A 15,724-nucleotide genomic window follows, 5' to 3' on the forward strand; every position below is an offset into this window, starting at 1 on the left:
GAATAACCTTGAAATTAATGGAAGATTCAGGATATAATCTTGGAGGGGTGAACCAAGAATGAAAGTGAATAAACGGTGAATATTTTGTCTATTGATTAACATGTTTCATAAAATCTACATGGGTTTTGTTAGACTCCGAATTGAGGTTAAGAATATACGTCCAAGATTTACTTGTCATTACCTAATAAAAATTTGAAGTTAACAACAAATCTTATATGATTACTATATTTCCGAAAGTTCTCAAACTTATAATAGTAGTACAATTTTGATTGAGTATACTGGAGTACTTCATATCACTGAATTATATACGAGGAGAAATAAGTATTATGACTTCATTTTCAATATTTGGTCAAATTAATTTACTAATGATGTACTAACAATTAAGTTAGTGAAATGCATAAATAGATTTTAATATTACAAACATACTCCTATTTAATAATAAGATATTTTAGCACAAAATAAAATATGGAGTCCGATATAAAATATCATCAAATTTTATTTTAATTAATAAATAAAAACATAAAGACAATATAAATAAAATAGTATTCCTACTCGTCAAATATTTTAAATATTTATTTTGGTAGGGGTGCTTTATATTGGTATCTCACCCTTAAATTGCTAACTATAACATAGTTGTCATAATATATCAATCTAACGTCAATGTTAAATTGATTGTGTTGACATATTTAAGGAATCTTATTGATATGTTTAGTACACTATATTGACAATTTGATTCAAAATCCTAATTTTCGTAATTTTCTTATTTTTTAAATTTAAATAATAATAAAAAATGAAATTACACATGACGATTTATAGACCATTAGATCTCTAAAAAGAGTAAATGCCAAAAGTGGTCCATAACATATAGTCGTTTTATCAATTTGGTCCTTAACATTATCTTTTTGATTATTTGGTCCCTCACAAATGAATTCTGACCCGAATCGGTCCCCAATTAACAGATCCGTTAAAAAATAGACGGTGATTGCAAATTTGACTAAATTAAATTACTAATTGTAGTTAATTTGGTCGGTGGGCGCCCACCGCCATGGGCGGTGCTTCCCCTTTCCCCAAATTCCCCCAAATGAAACATCTCGATCGGGTCAGCTTGATGCAGGCGAACGTCGCCGATTTGGTCAGGGATGCTGTGTGTTTAATTTTGTTAAGATTAAGAATTTTAATTAAGTGTAATTAATTACAATTAGTAATTTAATTTAGTCAAATTTGCAATCACCGTCTATTTTTTAACGGATCTGTTAATTGAGGGATGGATTCGGGTCAGAATTCATTTGTGAGGGACCAAATAATCAAAAAGATAATGTTAAGGACCAAATTGATAAAACAGTCATATATTAGGAACCACTTTTGGCTTTTACTCCTCTAAAAATCTTATGGTCTTAGATTAATTGTAGTTAGCCGTTAAAAATAGAGTTAACAATTGATCACACCTCTATTTTGGTACACAGAATAATACTCCATGTAATATGGTTTACCAAATTGGCATTGTATATAATTGCAATTACACGCTATGCTTTATTTTGTTTCACAATGTTTTACTTTGAAGCTTAGAGCATCGTGGTCATCATATACGAAATTCTGTTATATATGCATGTACTAAACTACCAACTCATGAATTTTGTAACACGTGACAGTTGGATACTTTAATTCAACATTCGTATGAAAATCAGAAAAGCTGTACAAAATGATGCATCCAATTACAGTTATGCTCAAAACTACATAAAATGCTCGAAACAATTTCCCATTAAGTTTGTCAGAGAAATTACCCATTTTTACCTGCTTCTGAGAATGGCCACGTCTGTATACAATGATCATCTGAAATACAACACCTCTATTCTAACAGCAAACAATTTAGAAAATACAACAGAATCTAGCACTAAGTAAGGTTGTGAGCAACCATTGCCTGCAGATTTACAACTCACCTAATATTGTTGCCACAATCTCCAATAAATTAGCACTTCACTCCTACAAGAAGTAATCGGGAGGTGGCTTTTTCACAGGCGCTCCTCTTGATTCCTGAAATATCAAGAGGTTATAATCATGGCTACTCAATAACATATCATACTACTACAACAGAAAATCTTTCATGTAGATGCAACACCTATCGGTGCACATGTACAATCGAACGATCAATCGTATCTAAGTTGTACCTGTGGTGCAGCTTCAAAAACACGGAATTCACTTTCGAGGTTTTCATTCAGCTCCAGGATTGCAGCCACATTTCCACATCTGTAGCGCAGGCACAATACATAGATGGTTCAAGGAAAATCAGAAGACAGGGCCGAAACGAATTGCAGTTTACCTGTAACAGTAATTTGGGGCTGACCAGACCGTAACTATCTGGCTGTTAAACATCCATTTATAACCTTCCATTACCAACTGATGAGCACGGCATATGTAGTCGATATTATTGGTGTGATTGAACGAACTGACGACACTTCCACCAAATAGGAAACCTGCTCCACGAGGGCTCAAACCCCAACCATCAACAATATCTTCTGGATCTGACCATAAAAGATCACACATGGCCCCATCATGAGGAACTTCTTGCTTGCGGTCTATTACACGTATCTAAAATATCAATGATGTCAATGCCTATAAACGTTGTACAACAAATAGTGGAATTTTGGATTCAAAATAAAACTTAGACCTGGTCTAATGTGGAAATGGCAGGTGAAAGACCCCCATGAACACTAAATATTTTGTTCTCGATGAGCGCTGAAAGGCTGCAAAAGATGGGCATGGAGGAAAAGATATCATACTATTGCAGCAGCCTTTCCAATTATAAACTATGCCAAGGACAACCGGAATGTTAAGATATGCTCATGAATACATAAGTGGAGGTTATATTATGCATGTCTATTTATGACCGTGTATCACTATCTAACTGAATTATTAATCCATTCAGCCTTCATTTCTATTTCTTTTGTTATATTTTAGCAGCCTGTAAATATGCAATTCAAGAGTGCACCAATTTTTTCACTTTCATTTCACAAAGACCTGATGAAACATCTAAAACCCTCAACCTTAAGTAATCAAAAATATCAGTGCAATATCTCCAAACATTGACAGAACCATATTTCCGTAGGCACTCATCATAGAAACCGTACACCTGGAAGAAGAGAGCAGTCATAAATATTTATGCGACATCATAGCTTAAACTTCACACAGAACAGAAACTAAACCTGTGTTATCTGCCGGCTCTCATGGTTCCCTCTTATAAGAGTTATCCTATCAGGATATCTTACCTGTTCATTGCCCATATGCACTATCTTTTAGCAAACGTGAAGCATTATACCATAATTGCCAAACATAGAATACTAGATAAGTGTTCATCGCATATACTGAGAGTCTGAGACCACTCAATATATAAGTAAAAAAAAAGTAGTTACCTTCAGTGCAAGCAGAAGCAAAAAGGTCTCGACTGAGTAAAATCCTCTATCAACAAAATCTCCAAGAAACAAGTAATTTGTCTTCGGACAATCACCACCTACTCTAAAAAGTTCTTTCAAGTCATAGAATTGCCCATGTATGTCACCACAGATCTATGTCAACCAATTTACAAAAAGAGAAATATTTAGAATTAAACCAATTAGTAACAGAAAATAAATAGATGAAAGCAAATGCATGGCAGAACATCTTCAAATGTGGAAATACAGCATCTATATCAGTAGCATCAGTGATTTAGCACAAAACTACAGTATATACTAGATAAACGGTTGGGTAAGAGCCTAAGAGGACAAATTTGGATTTTTGTTTTTCAAATCTTCTCTTTTTCTACACGTGCGCGCACACACCCACTCACACACCCATATCACTCTCAGAGTTATTGGACTTAGTACACAGGCTACAAAATTACTTAAATGCATAATCAATTCAACTGTCACAGCAATTAGAGGGAAATCATGCCATTGTGAATCTGTGATAAGGAAAAGTCAGCAATTTCAAACAAAAGGCCACACATATTACTATCAAGGAGTAAGTTACTTCAATGCAAGGACTAGACTGACTTCCTAGTAATTATTAGCCCCTGCAATACATGTTGCATTTATTTCTCTGACTATTGCCTTAATACAGAAAGCTATATAAAATTCCTGAGGTAATCTTATTTGAAAGCTTCTGTATTGATTGGGAGGTAAAAGGGGTTAAAGAGTTATCCCAATATTGAAGCCCTAACCAGAATTGCCTAATTGTCTTCTAATGAAAATGTAAATACTCTCTGCGTTGGATGCTTTAAACAAGTGAACCATTTTAATAAATGATAACACACTTTTCTGAGACTCATATTCCCCAGTTTAATTCATTAGCAACCTCAAAGACTCAATTAAACCTGGCTCGTTTAAAACATTAGATTGTCCAATAGAAGCTTCGTAATGAACTGGAGCTTGTTATCCCCTTACTCAATTACGAAACAAAAACGTTAAACTGAATTGTTTTAAGAATTTTGGCCCAATATAGTCAAAGCTCAGGGCAGTTGACATGTGAGCATATAATATAGGAAAGAGGCATGTGACCACTACGCAGAATCAAATTCAGGGAAACATATCCAGCTGATGTGTAATACTAGTATTAAGCAGCTAAGCAACTGTCAAGAGAAGTATACTTCATAGCAGTTGTCCAAGGTAAACCTATTGACTAAAGAATAAATATTAAGGGGGACGTGCCGACATATTAAGTCTTTTAACTGCACACATGATTTTGGACATCAGAAACTTCAGGATTGAATGGTTCACTTATTCTACCTTGTGCTTTAAATGCTTCAAGCACATCACACAAACATAACAAGAACATATGTAGGTGGTCTCTGGTTACAATGATTGAAACAATAAGCTCGGTTTTCCAGCAATTACCATTCACCCATATCAATTGTTACATTCGGAGACAGTTTCACTATGTTATTCGACTTGAGGATTTCAGCTTTAAGTAGGGAAAACGAAACGCAAAAAGGAAAAACATGATTTTCCGTTCACATACTCTAATACAAACTCAAAACTAGACATGATTGCAATAAATCCAGGAAAAATAAGATTCTATACTTGGTGGTTGTATACTTACGGTGACTGGTGCATCTACGCGCTGAACATTGCTCTCTTCGACGAGGATTTCCATTGCCTTGAGGCAAAGCGCCTTCACCTCAGTTTCCGTGAGCGGTTCGCATCTCTTGAGCTGCTCGATTTGCCGGTCTAGGTCTGACATCTCTTTCAACGAAGATTAACACTTCCCAACCCCTACTTATGCTCTTTCTGGCTACCAAATCAAATCCACTTCAAATTTCTAAAAATGTTACGCATCCAGATAGCGTTGACGACGCAATTGTAAACTGCTGCAAGCTTGCAGCTGGAATCAGCTGAGGTTGAGCTGGGGCTTGCTTTTTCTCGCAGCTCTCAACACAAATGGGTTTTCTCGATTCGAAATGATTATCAGAATTTAGAGTTCCACTCCCTCATTTCCGCTTAATTAACATTTAAGTCCATATACTTCTTCAAATGAAAATAACGGAAATCACTAAATTTTGAAACAGAGTATTTCTATACTTCAGTCTTCATTCTTCACCTATTTTTCTTTTTTTTTTTTCTTCAGAAAGTAACTTCTAAAGTTCCAATTAAAATAGTTTATCAAATAATGCCAAAAATACATTAAAACTTTATATTAATTAAAATAAAAATAATGTCATTTTTGTTCATAGAATTTCATTATAGATGAGTTATCTACCCTACCAAACATGCATACTGAATTCATCCACAACTACTCATTCAGAAAGACATAACGACTAGGCCCTACCAAAGATGCATGTTGAATTCATCCACAACTACTCATTCAGAAAGACATGACGACTAGGGGAGTTGGAGTAATTGATGGTTTCGACTCATAGTATTTAAAATCCGAGATATATCCTAACATGTGTTCAGCTTGTTAATAGGTCGTGAGACATACTTGAACAACCTTTTGTGTGCTACTGACTTAACTGAGTTGTCCGACCAACTTAATCCCAACTTAATCCCAGTACAAAAAAAATCTTAGATCAGACAAATTGTAGCTGAGCCAATAGCTCAAAATATGGTCCAACAAATATTCCAAAGAACAACCCAAAGTCCAAATATAAGTGTTAGGCACAAGCCTTAGCTCAACTATGGATAAATAACTTTCAATTGAAATAGTTGTGAATAAAAAAATAATAAAAATACATGAAATATTTATGTAAATTAATAAAAAAATTATTACGTATATAATAGTAGTCAATTCATCTACTGCTTTACAAATCAACACTTATGCCTATTATTATTACTTTTGTAAATTGTAATAATGAAATCCCTCATGATCAATCAATTACAAATCAACACTTATGCCTATTATTATTACTTTCAGCGCAATTCCTGTTTTTATAAAATTACCAAGTAACATATTTATTCTCCAATAAAAAAATGTTAAGACATAAAAAGTATCACTTCATAATTTAACATTTTAAACCTCAACATTCTACCAAAGTTGAGCCATGAAAATGGACTAATTTAACACAGGCAATTATAGATGCAACTAAAATGTTTCACTTTAAAAAAAAAAAAAAAAAAAAAAAAGCTCCTCGACATTTTTATCTAAAACATTTTGTAACTAATTTTATCAGACATATTTAAATAAAAGTCTAAAACAACAATTAAAAAATAAAATTGTTAACGATCACAAGTGGCAGTCTAGTGACGTGGCTGTGGGGCCGGGCTTATTTGAGGGAAGTAAATCCTTGCAGCAGCAATTTTTAAGACTTTGCCCACTCTTTCTGAATGTCAAATGTGTAGTTGATCTCCAAATAGCACTTCTTGTCATCATCTATGAACTGAATAAATACATCATTTCATTTTATAAATATTACCATCACACCCAAAAAATAATAATAGAATAAAAGTAAGTGTTTTTACTAAAAGAATTATAATTATACTAAAGATGAATTTTTGGCATTTCTTGATTAGAAAATCATCAATTAGGTCAATTTGCCTTGCATGTATTCACCCTAGCTAATTAGTAATTATATTATGGGTTTTTGGCTTTTTAAACTAAAACCTTTCCCCGAATTCCGATTTTTCCATGAACTATGAGATTTGTTTTTAAAACCACGAACTTACATTTCGTTAGGATTTTCCCCCGGCGGGTCAACGACGAAACCCGGATTGTCTACATGTCAATTTTAATCCTATTTGTCACTAAATTGATTACTTGGATCCTATTTGGCACAATAATACATACAGTCACAAGTATTACATAACAAATGACAACTTTTGAATAAACAAAACACAACTTTAATATTTTGAATTATGCTATTCGGGTCGGGTTGGGAAAATCCTAACGAAATGAAAGTTCGTGGTCCAATTGAACAATAAATTTTAGAAAAAGAGTACCTTAGTTCTTGCTGAATACGAGCCTCTAGCAAAAACCCCAGACGGAGTAGTCTCTTCGTCCATTTCGTGCAAGTAGGGCTCCGCCTGAGGGCTAAAGGTTCCGAGCATTTGTTTTGAGCTATCGACTTATTTACGTAAAAACACAATACAATGATATGTTAGCCAATCAAGAAGACCTATAACAAAAAAAAGAGAGTATGCATAATACCTTTGATGCCAGACTTCCACACCGTGTTAGTGTACCTGAGGCCTAAAACAATGTCATTGCTGACCTTGATCGAAAATCGGAGACGGTAATGGCTTCCTTCCTTTAGCGTGAACCACAACCCTTTAATGTTCCCCGACTCCGGGATCGGAAGCACAATGTCCGGCCTCCCCTCCGATGATATCATCAGGCTCATTATCTTCACATCTGGCTCTTGAGCCTCTAACAAATTTTATATTTGAATTAATTTGTTTTCAATTTACATCCCTATATACATATCATTATTTATATTATTATTTGCATGAAAAAATTTAAATAGATACCATCAATGGCGTTCACATCCACACCTCCTAGGAGTTGTTCCTTCCACTTCCTCAAGCTCTCATCATCCTAAAATAAAAGCAATTTTATTATTTCTCGAGAAAAATTAATATAGTAGTAGTAAGGAGTAGTACTATTTATTTTTAAAAAAATTTATTAGAAAAAAAAAAAAAAAAAAAAAAAAAAACCTTATCTTTTTCGAGATGTTCCTTGATTGTACATTTAGGACCGATCTGGATATGGCCGACTTCTTCGTCGTCCTCAGTGTACATGGAGGCTTCACTCGGATTCCGACTAACTGGTTTTCCATCGGAATCGGATAACTCCTCTTTCAACGACGAACTACCCTCCGAAGTCATTGTTTCTCTCTTTCTGTCCGATCCCATATCAAAATATATGTATATATTTTACTAAAACAATGCATAAGATTTTGTGGATAAAGAGAAAAGAAAGAAAACACGCGTCCCTTGCAACAAAGTATGCCACATTATGAGAAAGAAAATATAATAATTAAAGACAAGAGAATGGGAAAATGATGGAACATACCAGAAAAAGGGTAAATTAATGGGAATGTTGTCTTAACTAACAGATTGCCAACAGCTTCATAATCATGAACGCCTTCTAGAAGAAGAAAAGGGCAAATGAGAAAAAAAGAGAGCACCAAATATATGAAACTTGTTTAGGTGGTGAAAAATGATGGGAGATGGTCATCGATCAAAAAGGGGATTGCGACTTTATTTGTGGTGATCCGATATTATACAGGGAGATTTAATAATATTCATGGAATTTATGTATTTATTTATTTATATTGAGGGAAATATTAATATTAGATGTCCAAGAAATGCGGCCTTCTTCTAATTTTTCTTGACAAATCTGTGTTTTGTACCCCTCATATTTTTGGTCATAAATATATGCTAAGTTGCTAACTCATTGGAAAAGACTTCCATATCACATCACATTTATATATATAGGTCATAATCCCCTAAGACCATATTCCATTAGGTTATAATGTGATTTCCATCTCATATTATATCGTAAAATAGATGATCTCGATTTTCCTGACTTTTATACCATTTTGTTGATTTTTGAGTGTCAATTGGTATAAAAATAATTCAAAGATATACTACTAGTACTATAATAGTATTAGACCCAACTTTCTTTTGTTCAGTTTCAAGAATTTGTTTTGTACCAATCGGATATGTAAAATTACAATAAAATTGTTATTATTAAAATATACTCATGTTTTGATATGCAAACTAAGGGTCGCGGTAAAATTAAACCAACATTCTAATCCAGAACCCAGAACTATCTCAATATTATGTATTAAAATTATCAACACAAAGACAAAACTTTCTCAATAGATTTGTGTTGATAAAATTATTTTTTGTGTTGAGATTTAAATTTACATATTATGTTGATAAAGATATATCTATATGTTGAGAAATTTACAATATAATGTTGAAATTCTGGGTTCTGAATTGGGAATTAGTTAACATTTGATTGAAATTCTGGATTCTGAATTGGGAATTAGTTAGCATTTGATTACCCCTGCAAACTAATACGTATATTTAACTTATAGATGTGGTTCTCATTTAATAATAACTCATAAGATTACTGATATTGTGTATAGTTGAGATATTGGTTGGTAAACAAAAATAATTCATATACTTACAAAATAATTTGGTCATCCAACAAAGGTGATCCAAGATTTGTGTGTCGGCTTTTTTTTTTTTTTTTTCTATTAGAATTTTGTCTGAATTGTCATTAATTAAGTCCCAACAAACCAGCGGAGAACAAGTATGATATTAACTAACATTTTGCTGCATCCAAATTATATAATAAAATATATCAATATTACATTAAAGAGTTTTGAGACATTTTATTCAATTACATTTTCGTTAGCAACAAATAAATAAATTTAACTAATTAGATGGATTCAATTTAACTAATTTCTCCAGAGGGGCCAAAAACGACAATTCTATTCTTCTAGTCCGAGTGAAACCGTTTTTCAACCAAAAAAAAAAGACCTGAATCAACGAGATGTTACACTTGATCATAGTAAAAAAACAAGTGTGGCTGATCACATCGGAAAACCAGATCCCTTGTAACTGACCTCCGACCATATTCATGCAGCGGCATTTCCACAGTCTCCCTCACGGTGAGCTCTGGTCACTTGTCGGGCCGCCGAAAGTTGGCCTCATGTAAGCATCATCAAATCTCCGCCAGAAGGAATGTATAGTATAAACAGGCCTCTCCATCAGCCTCGTCAGACCATCTTTTGCTCGGCTGAGGTTCGTCGAAGCTGATTCCTCGAACGAAAGCAGAGGAAGCCTCATGTCCTCTTTGGTAAGCGTTGGATCACGGTCTAGAGTGTTGGTGCCTCCCTGAGGGAGTAAGTAGTGTATTAGTGGCTTTGTTAAGAAGCCGAAGACCTGCAATTAGATTCTCATCATCAGAGCTCTATTCATTCGGGACAAGGAAATGATCATATTTTGTAAACGACTCACCAATGTGCTAAAGACGACTACTATTGCTGTCGTTGTCACCATGGTGGCATTTACTGGGTCTAGTGGCACGCCGTAATGAGTGAACTACAATGTGTCCAAGAAGAAAGGTTTTCATTTACTTCTCTTTTCAGAAACAACAATGGCATCAGTAACTGAGCATATGCCTTACCTGCTTGAATGCCAAAGCAATGGAGACTGCTCCTCTCATCAGCCCGGCCCACCAAATGACGACCTAGTTGAGCAGAGGAACTATATATAAATCGAATCGTGGGAGTTTATGCAAGAAATGAGTACACAGTATAGTCGATCCATAGATTTTGCCTATACTGATTTGATTCTTTACTTATTGCCGGCTATCCCTATAGTTACATTTCTACATATTTACACTGGTGTTTTTATGGACCAATAAACTAATGAAGTGCCGCAGCTTGTCTTCAACATCATAAGTGATCATGGGCCAACCTTGCCTAGCAACACACGATAATTTTGTAGTAAAAACTTAACAAGTGTGCTAACCTGGTGCTTGAATGATATTGGAGTTGATCGGGTTGAAGTTCGGTCCATACAATTTGATATTGCCGATAGAGGAAAAACAAAAGCAGCACGGCCTAGTAATATCAGGAACATGACGCTACAGTATATACCAATTGCATTCCAGAGACTGTAAGGAATATTTGTATAACATTTTAGTCCATAGATAACAATTTTCTGAGAGATGCAAAGTATGAAAATCATCACATACTTTCTTGAAAACCATCATACAATCAACAACCACCGTTATAAATTGGTCTCACTCACCCCCTTATAACGCCTTATAAGAGGGAGGGTTATCCGCTCACCACCTTAAAAAGGTAACTATTGGGTCAGGAAACTTGCTTCATGTTTGTAAACGCTATTTAAGACTTGAAATAAGGCAAGCACAAGAAACATATCACTAAACCATAGAGTTAACTACTATACTATGTTCTTACCATTAAAAAGTATTGAAAAGGGAAAAGTTAATGGTTTTGAAAGAAGAGTTGCTACCTTAATTTGCTCATTTTCCATTTCTCGATATCCAGGGCATCCATTCCCACGTATAAGAATATAAATGTTTCTGCAATAAAGGACATCATCGCAAACACATGCCTGCAAATAAAATTAGTTAAAATGTCTAAGATACTGATTCATAATGAGGACTTTGCTTCATTTTTCATCTGTATTTTTGCATTATGTGGCTATTTATAAATTTAGTATCATCATCGTGGGTGTATAACATAACCACAACAAACAAGTATAATGATCTCTTCTCTAAATCAAAGTGTGACTTGGAGTAGAATAACACCCGATATTTGCAAGCCTAAATAATCGACATACTTGGTCGTGATTCTTGAACTGTCAGTCACATTATGCCATGCATAATGAGACATAAAAATCCCAGAAAAGAACACAGTCAGAATCCCACTGAGGTCGAAAAGCTGTCAAAACAAGAACATCCCAGTTAGTTTACAGAGACGTTTTTATATGAATATACTTCAGAAAGTATGTTGCACGGAAATATATCGTATTCAATTTGCATGTAAACTATGAGGTAGCTATGGTACATTGATTCCATTATTTCCATTACCTCAGCCAACATGTAGGAAAGGTATGCCATAAGGACCATAAGAGCGATCTCTCGAATACTTGAATGTCTACAGAGAATATAAACCAAAGTCCTCCTTATATGATAGAAGAGTTATCAAACTTGTTAAAACTAACACATAGATAAATAGAAGTTTACCGTCCAAAGCATAAGCCCTTGAGAATGTATGCAGTCACAAGGCCAGACTGAACGCACAGAGAGAAAATTGGCTTTTCAATTCATGATTCGAGAACTAGAGAATGGATAAATGTAACATAATATTCAAGCTCAAACTCACAGCAACTCCTAAAGCAGTGCTTGTGGAGAATAGGTACAGGAAATCTACTAAAACTCCGGCTGCTTTCCAGCCATCTATTTTGTTGACATCAAGCTTTTGAATTGCATTAAACAGAACGACTGAAGTAGCATCGTTTACTACCCCTTCACCAAAGACTAGGCTGTAGAGCAATGGAGTGTCATCTTGATTCAGAACCTACATCAAGATTCATGTCATTTCTTGAGCTCTATAACTACTATAGTCTATAGTTATCCAGCTTATCCTCACCTGCAGAGTGCATACGGTGTCTGTGGATGAAAAAATTGTTCCAATGCCTTTTGAGGAAAGAAGGTTAGATAAATTAGCACTCACCATTCGAATTTGACAAAATCAAATAACGAATGAAACTAATGAACGAACCAAGAAAGTCGCGATGAGTCAGACCAACAAAACCGAATTTGGGGAAAATGAACCAGCTGCCTACAGAAACGAAGATATGGAAAAATCAAGCTATGCAGAGGTAAAAAAAATAGATGAATAGTAGTACAATATAAAATTACCAGCTGTAACTATGGATGACGATATGAAAACTCCAACAATCCCAAACAACATTATGGGGAAGAAGTTATGGAAGAACTGTTTCTTCTTAACCTGGAATCTACACCACACAATAAACGTAAATTACATACACACTACTACTACTGAATGCAATTGAGCACAAAATTCTCACCCTGCATTGAATATGATGGGCGGAAGGAGATAGATGAAGAAAATCTCTTCATCAAATCTGAGTATGTGTGAACTCTTCCCTTTGCTAATCAACAGAACGATCGTCCCCGTGGTTAATCCCTAAAATGAGAAAAAATAAGAAATTGATGGAGAGATGTGCAATTTAGAGAAAATGTGAGTGTATGTACGATAATGAGAGCGGTGATTGATTCGTTGACCCATCGATTCTCTTCGAGTAAGTGGCCGAGGATCAAGCAGAAGCAGAGGACGGCGACGAAGACGGTGAGCGGAACCACCTGCTGGTGCGAATCGGCGAGGTTAGCGGCGGTATTCCATAAGGTATCCAGTTCCATTGAAATTGAATGATCGATTTAGGGGTAGTGAGAATTAGGCGAGGATGATGATGATGGTGATGATGGAGAGAAGGGAAGGGAGTGATGTGTAGAGGTAGAATGAGCCAGGTGGCGCGAATTCGAGGGCGCATAGTGGTACGTGTTTCACTGCTCCTGCTTCTTCTCTCTCTTCCTCACAGTCGCACCGCCATAGGCCACACTACACCCTCTGCACCAAACTGATTACTGGACCGAACCTATTTTGATTTTTTCCGATTTCCCTTTTTTACTGTTTCATTGCAAAATTGGATAAGCATTAAGTATGAGTATTTTGCTAGCTGCATGGATACAATCTCATCCGCTCAATTCTCTCATCACCCATGCACGTTTTCAAATGATTTACTACCTCCATCCTCCAAATATTGTCCCACTTTGATCCGGTACGGATTTTAAAAAATGTAACGAAAAGTCAGTTAAAAAAGTTAGTAGATTGTGAATCCTACTTTTATACACTCCTTCCGTCCTCCAAAATTCAACACCATTTGACCCGACACAAGTTTTAAGAAATGTAATAAAAAGTGAGTTGAAAAAGTTGGTGGCATGTGGGTCATATTTTTATATATTAATTTTAAAATAGAGAGAACATCTTTTTTTGTCCATGAATTTTGCCAAAGTATCATTTTAGGTCCGTGAACTTTAAAAATATCATTTGAGGTCTGTCAACTATGAGTTAATATCAATTGAAGTACTTTTTTACTATTTCCAAGTTTTTCAGGACAAAAATACCTTCAATATCTTTAAGCATATAATATTTTTAATAAACTTATCATATACTCATATTTTTTATAAATATCTTTACTATATATTTTTGATGAATTTTCTAAATATAATTTGACCTTCAATATTATCACCTAATCTTGTGACATGCAAGAAAAGATCTTTATTCAATTTTTTATTATTAAAGAAAAGTTCTTTATTCAATTTTAAAATTCTTTAATATAAAAAATTGAAGAAGCAATTTTACTTGCATGTCAAAAAATTAACTGATAATATTGAAGGTCAAATTATATTTAGAAAATTCGTCAAAAATATATTATAAAGATATTTATAAAAAATATGAATATATGATAAGTTTATTAAAAATATATACCATTTAAGGTATTGACTATTGAGGGTATTTTCGTCTAATAAAACTTGAAAATAGTAAAAAAGTACTTTAAATGATATTAACCCTAGTTGATGGACCTCAAATGATATTTTCAAAGTTCACAGATCTAAAATGATACTTTGTCAAAGTTCGTGGACCAAAAAAGATGTTCTCTCTTTAAAATAAAATGTGAGTGGGAATGAGTTAGTGGAATGTAGAGTCCATTACCAAAAATGGTATAGTAAAAGTGAAAGGTGACAAATTTTTAGGGACGGATGAAAAAAAAAATAGATGACAAATTTTCACGAACGAGTGAAGTATTAGTTTTATTAATAAAATGTGAGTAGGAATGAGTTAGTGGAATATGAGGTCCACTACTTTTTAGTAAAAAGTAAAATGGGACAAATTTTAGGGGATAGATAGAAATGGAAAAATGGGACAAACTTCCGGGACGGAGCTAGTAGTACATTACAATGGCTATCACATCCAATTCGAAAAACTAATCAACTTGAATTTTTTAAAATCAAAATTAAATTTGTTGGTCTTTTGGAATATGAGATCCGGACACTAAATTTTCCATTTTAAGGGTTTCTTCTTTTTTTTTCTCTTTTTTTAATCCTTTTTCCTTGTTAGAATGCGAACAGATCAAACCACCCATTGTCTTATTTTATTCACGTGACAATTTTGGGAGGATCGACCTAATTAGCGGCAAATTCACAACGAGTTGTCCATGGTTTATTATTGCTAGGTTGATTGGATCAATCATCCCAATCTATCACACGGATAAATAAGAAAAGATAAGACAATGGACAGTTTAGTTGGTTCACATAATTTGTGATGGAAAAGAATAAGAAAGAAAGAGAAATTAGCAAAAATATAAAAGATCCGCTTATCTTGATCCCATATTTTGAAAGAAGTACGAATTAAATTCCCCAAAACTGAAACATGCGTATATCCATTTATGCGGAGGTAGAGTCGCACAGTGCGAGGCTACCGAACGTGCAATTTACGATAACTCTAAAGACCAAATTTAAAACTCCATCCTTCTCTAAAACATATGAATATTTGATTTGACACAAGTTTTAATGCATAATTGGTGAAAGTAAGAGAGAAAAAAATTTAAAGTATTGTTAGTGACTAAGGGCATTTTGTCCTCCGCCACTTCCACCTGCAATGAAGCGGACTATAGCCCGCCCTAAG

At 34.4% G+C, this 15,724-nt stretch overlaps 3 protein-coding genes across 5 annotated transcripts; all 3 read right to left on the reverse strand.

Annotated features, from left to right (window-relative positions):
• Positions 1-1,736: 1,736 nt before the first annotated feature.
• Positions 1,737-5,436, reverse strand: PPX2 (protein phosphatase X 2). Its single transcript, XM_048081933.2, has 8 exons — positions 5,071-5,436; positions 3,408-3,560; positions 3,201-3,263; positions 3,042-3,127; positions 2,666-2,741; positions 2,318-2,586; positions 2,166-2,244; positions 1,737-2,031 (listed from the first exon to the last, which is right to left on the reverse strand). The coding sequence occupies exons 1-8, from the start codon at positions 5,209-5,211 to the stop codon at positions 1,981-1,983; spliced, it is 918 nt and encodes a 305-aa protein (XP_047937890.1). The 5' UTR covers positions 5,212-5,436; the 3' UTR covers positions 1,737-1,980.
• A 1,065-nt stretch (positions 5,437-6,501) lies between these two features.
• Positions 6,502-8,624, reverse strand: LOC125224222 (rho GDP-dissociation inhibitor 1-like). 2 transcript variants are annotated; one of them, XM_048127587.2, is made up of 6 exons: positions 8,476-8,624; positions 8,118-8,301; positions 7,932-7,998; positions 7,612-7,830; positions 7,404-7,528; positions 6,502-6,844 (listed from the first exon to the last, which is right to left on the reverse strand). In XM_048127587.2, the coding sequence occupies exons 2-6, from the start codon at positions 8,286-8,288 to the stop codon at positions 6,767-6,769; spliced, it is 660 nt and encodes a 219-aa protein (XP_047983544.1). In that variant the 5' UTR covers positions 8,289-8,301; positions 8,476-8,624; the 3' UTR covers positions 6,502-6,766. The 2 variants fall into 2 exon arrangements, with proteins under 2 accessions (XP_047983544.1, XP_047983543.1); XM_048127586.2 differs by lacking the exon at positions 8,476-8,624 and having other exon boundaries at positions 8,118-8,414.
• Positions 8,625-9,890: 1,266 nt separating this feature from the next.
• Positions 9,891-13,628, reverse strand: NHX3 (Na+/H+ (sodium hydrogen) exchanger 3). 2 transcript variants are annotated; one of them, XM_048081859.2, is made up of 14 exons: positions 13,234-13,628; positions 13,047-13,165; positions 12,877-12,974; positions 12,737-12,796; positions 12,605-12,651; positions 12,338-12,532; positions 12,199-12,245; positions 12,043-12,109; positions 11,793-11,893; positions 11,463-11,564; positions 10,953-11,097; positions 10,606-10,668; positions 10,437-10,520; positions 9,891-10,313 (listed from the first exon to the last, which is right to left on the reverse strand). In XM_048081859.2, the coding sequence occupies exons 1-14, from the start codon at positions 13,396-13,398 to the stop codon at positions 10,083-10,085; spliced, it is 1,524 nt and encodes a 507-aa protein (XP_047937816.2). In that variant the 5' UTR covers positions 13,399-13,628; the 3' UTR covers positions 9,891-10,082. The 2 variants fall into 2 exon arrangements, with proteins under 2 accessions (XP_047937816.2, XP_047937815.2); XM_048081858.2 differs by having other exon boundaries at positions 9,891-10,361; positions 13,234-13,626.
• Between the last annotated feature and the right edge of the window lie 2,096 nt (positions 13,629-15,724).

Source organism: Salvia hispanica, chromosome 1 (genome assembly GCF_029641045.1).
Source record: "Salvia hispanica isolate PSC_SH4W2 chromosome 1, Shi_PSC_v1, whole genome shotgun sequence".
NCBI classification, from domain to species: Eukaryota; Viridiplantae; Streptophyta; class Magnoliopsida; order Lamiales; family Lamiaceae; genus Salvia; species Salvia hispanica.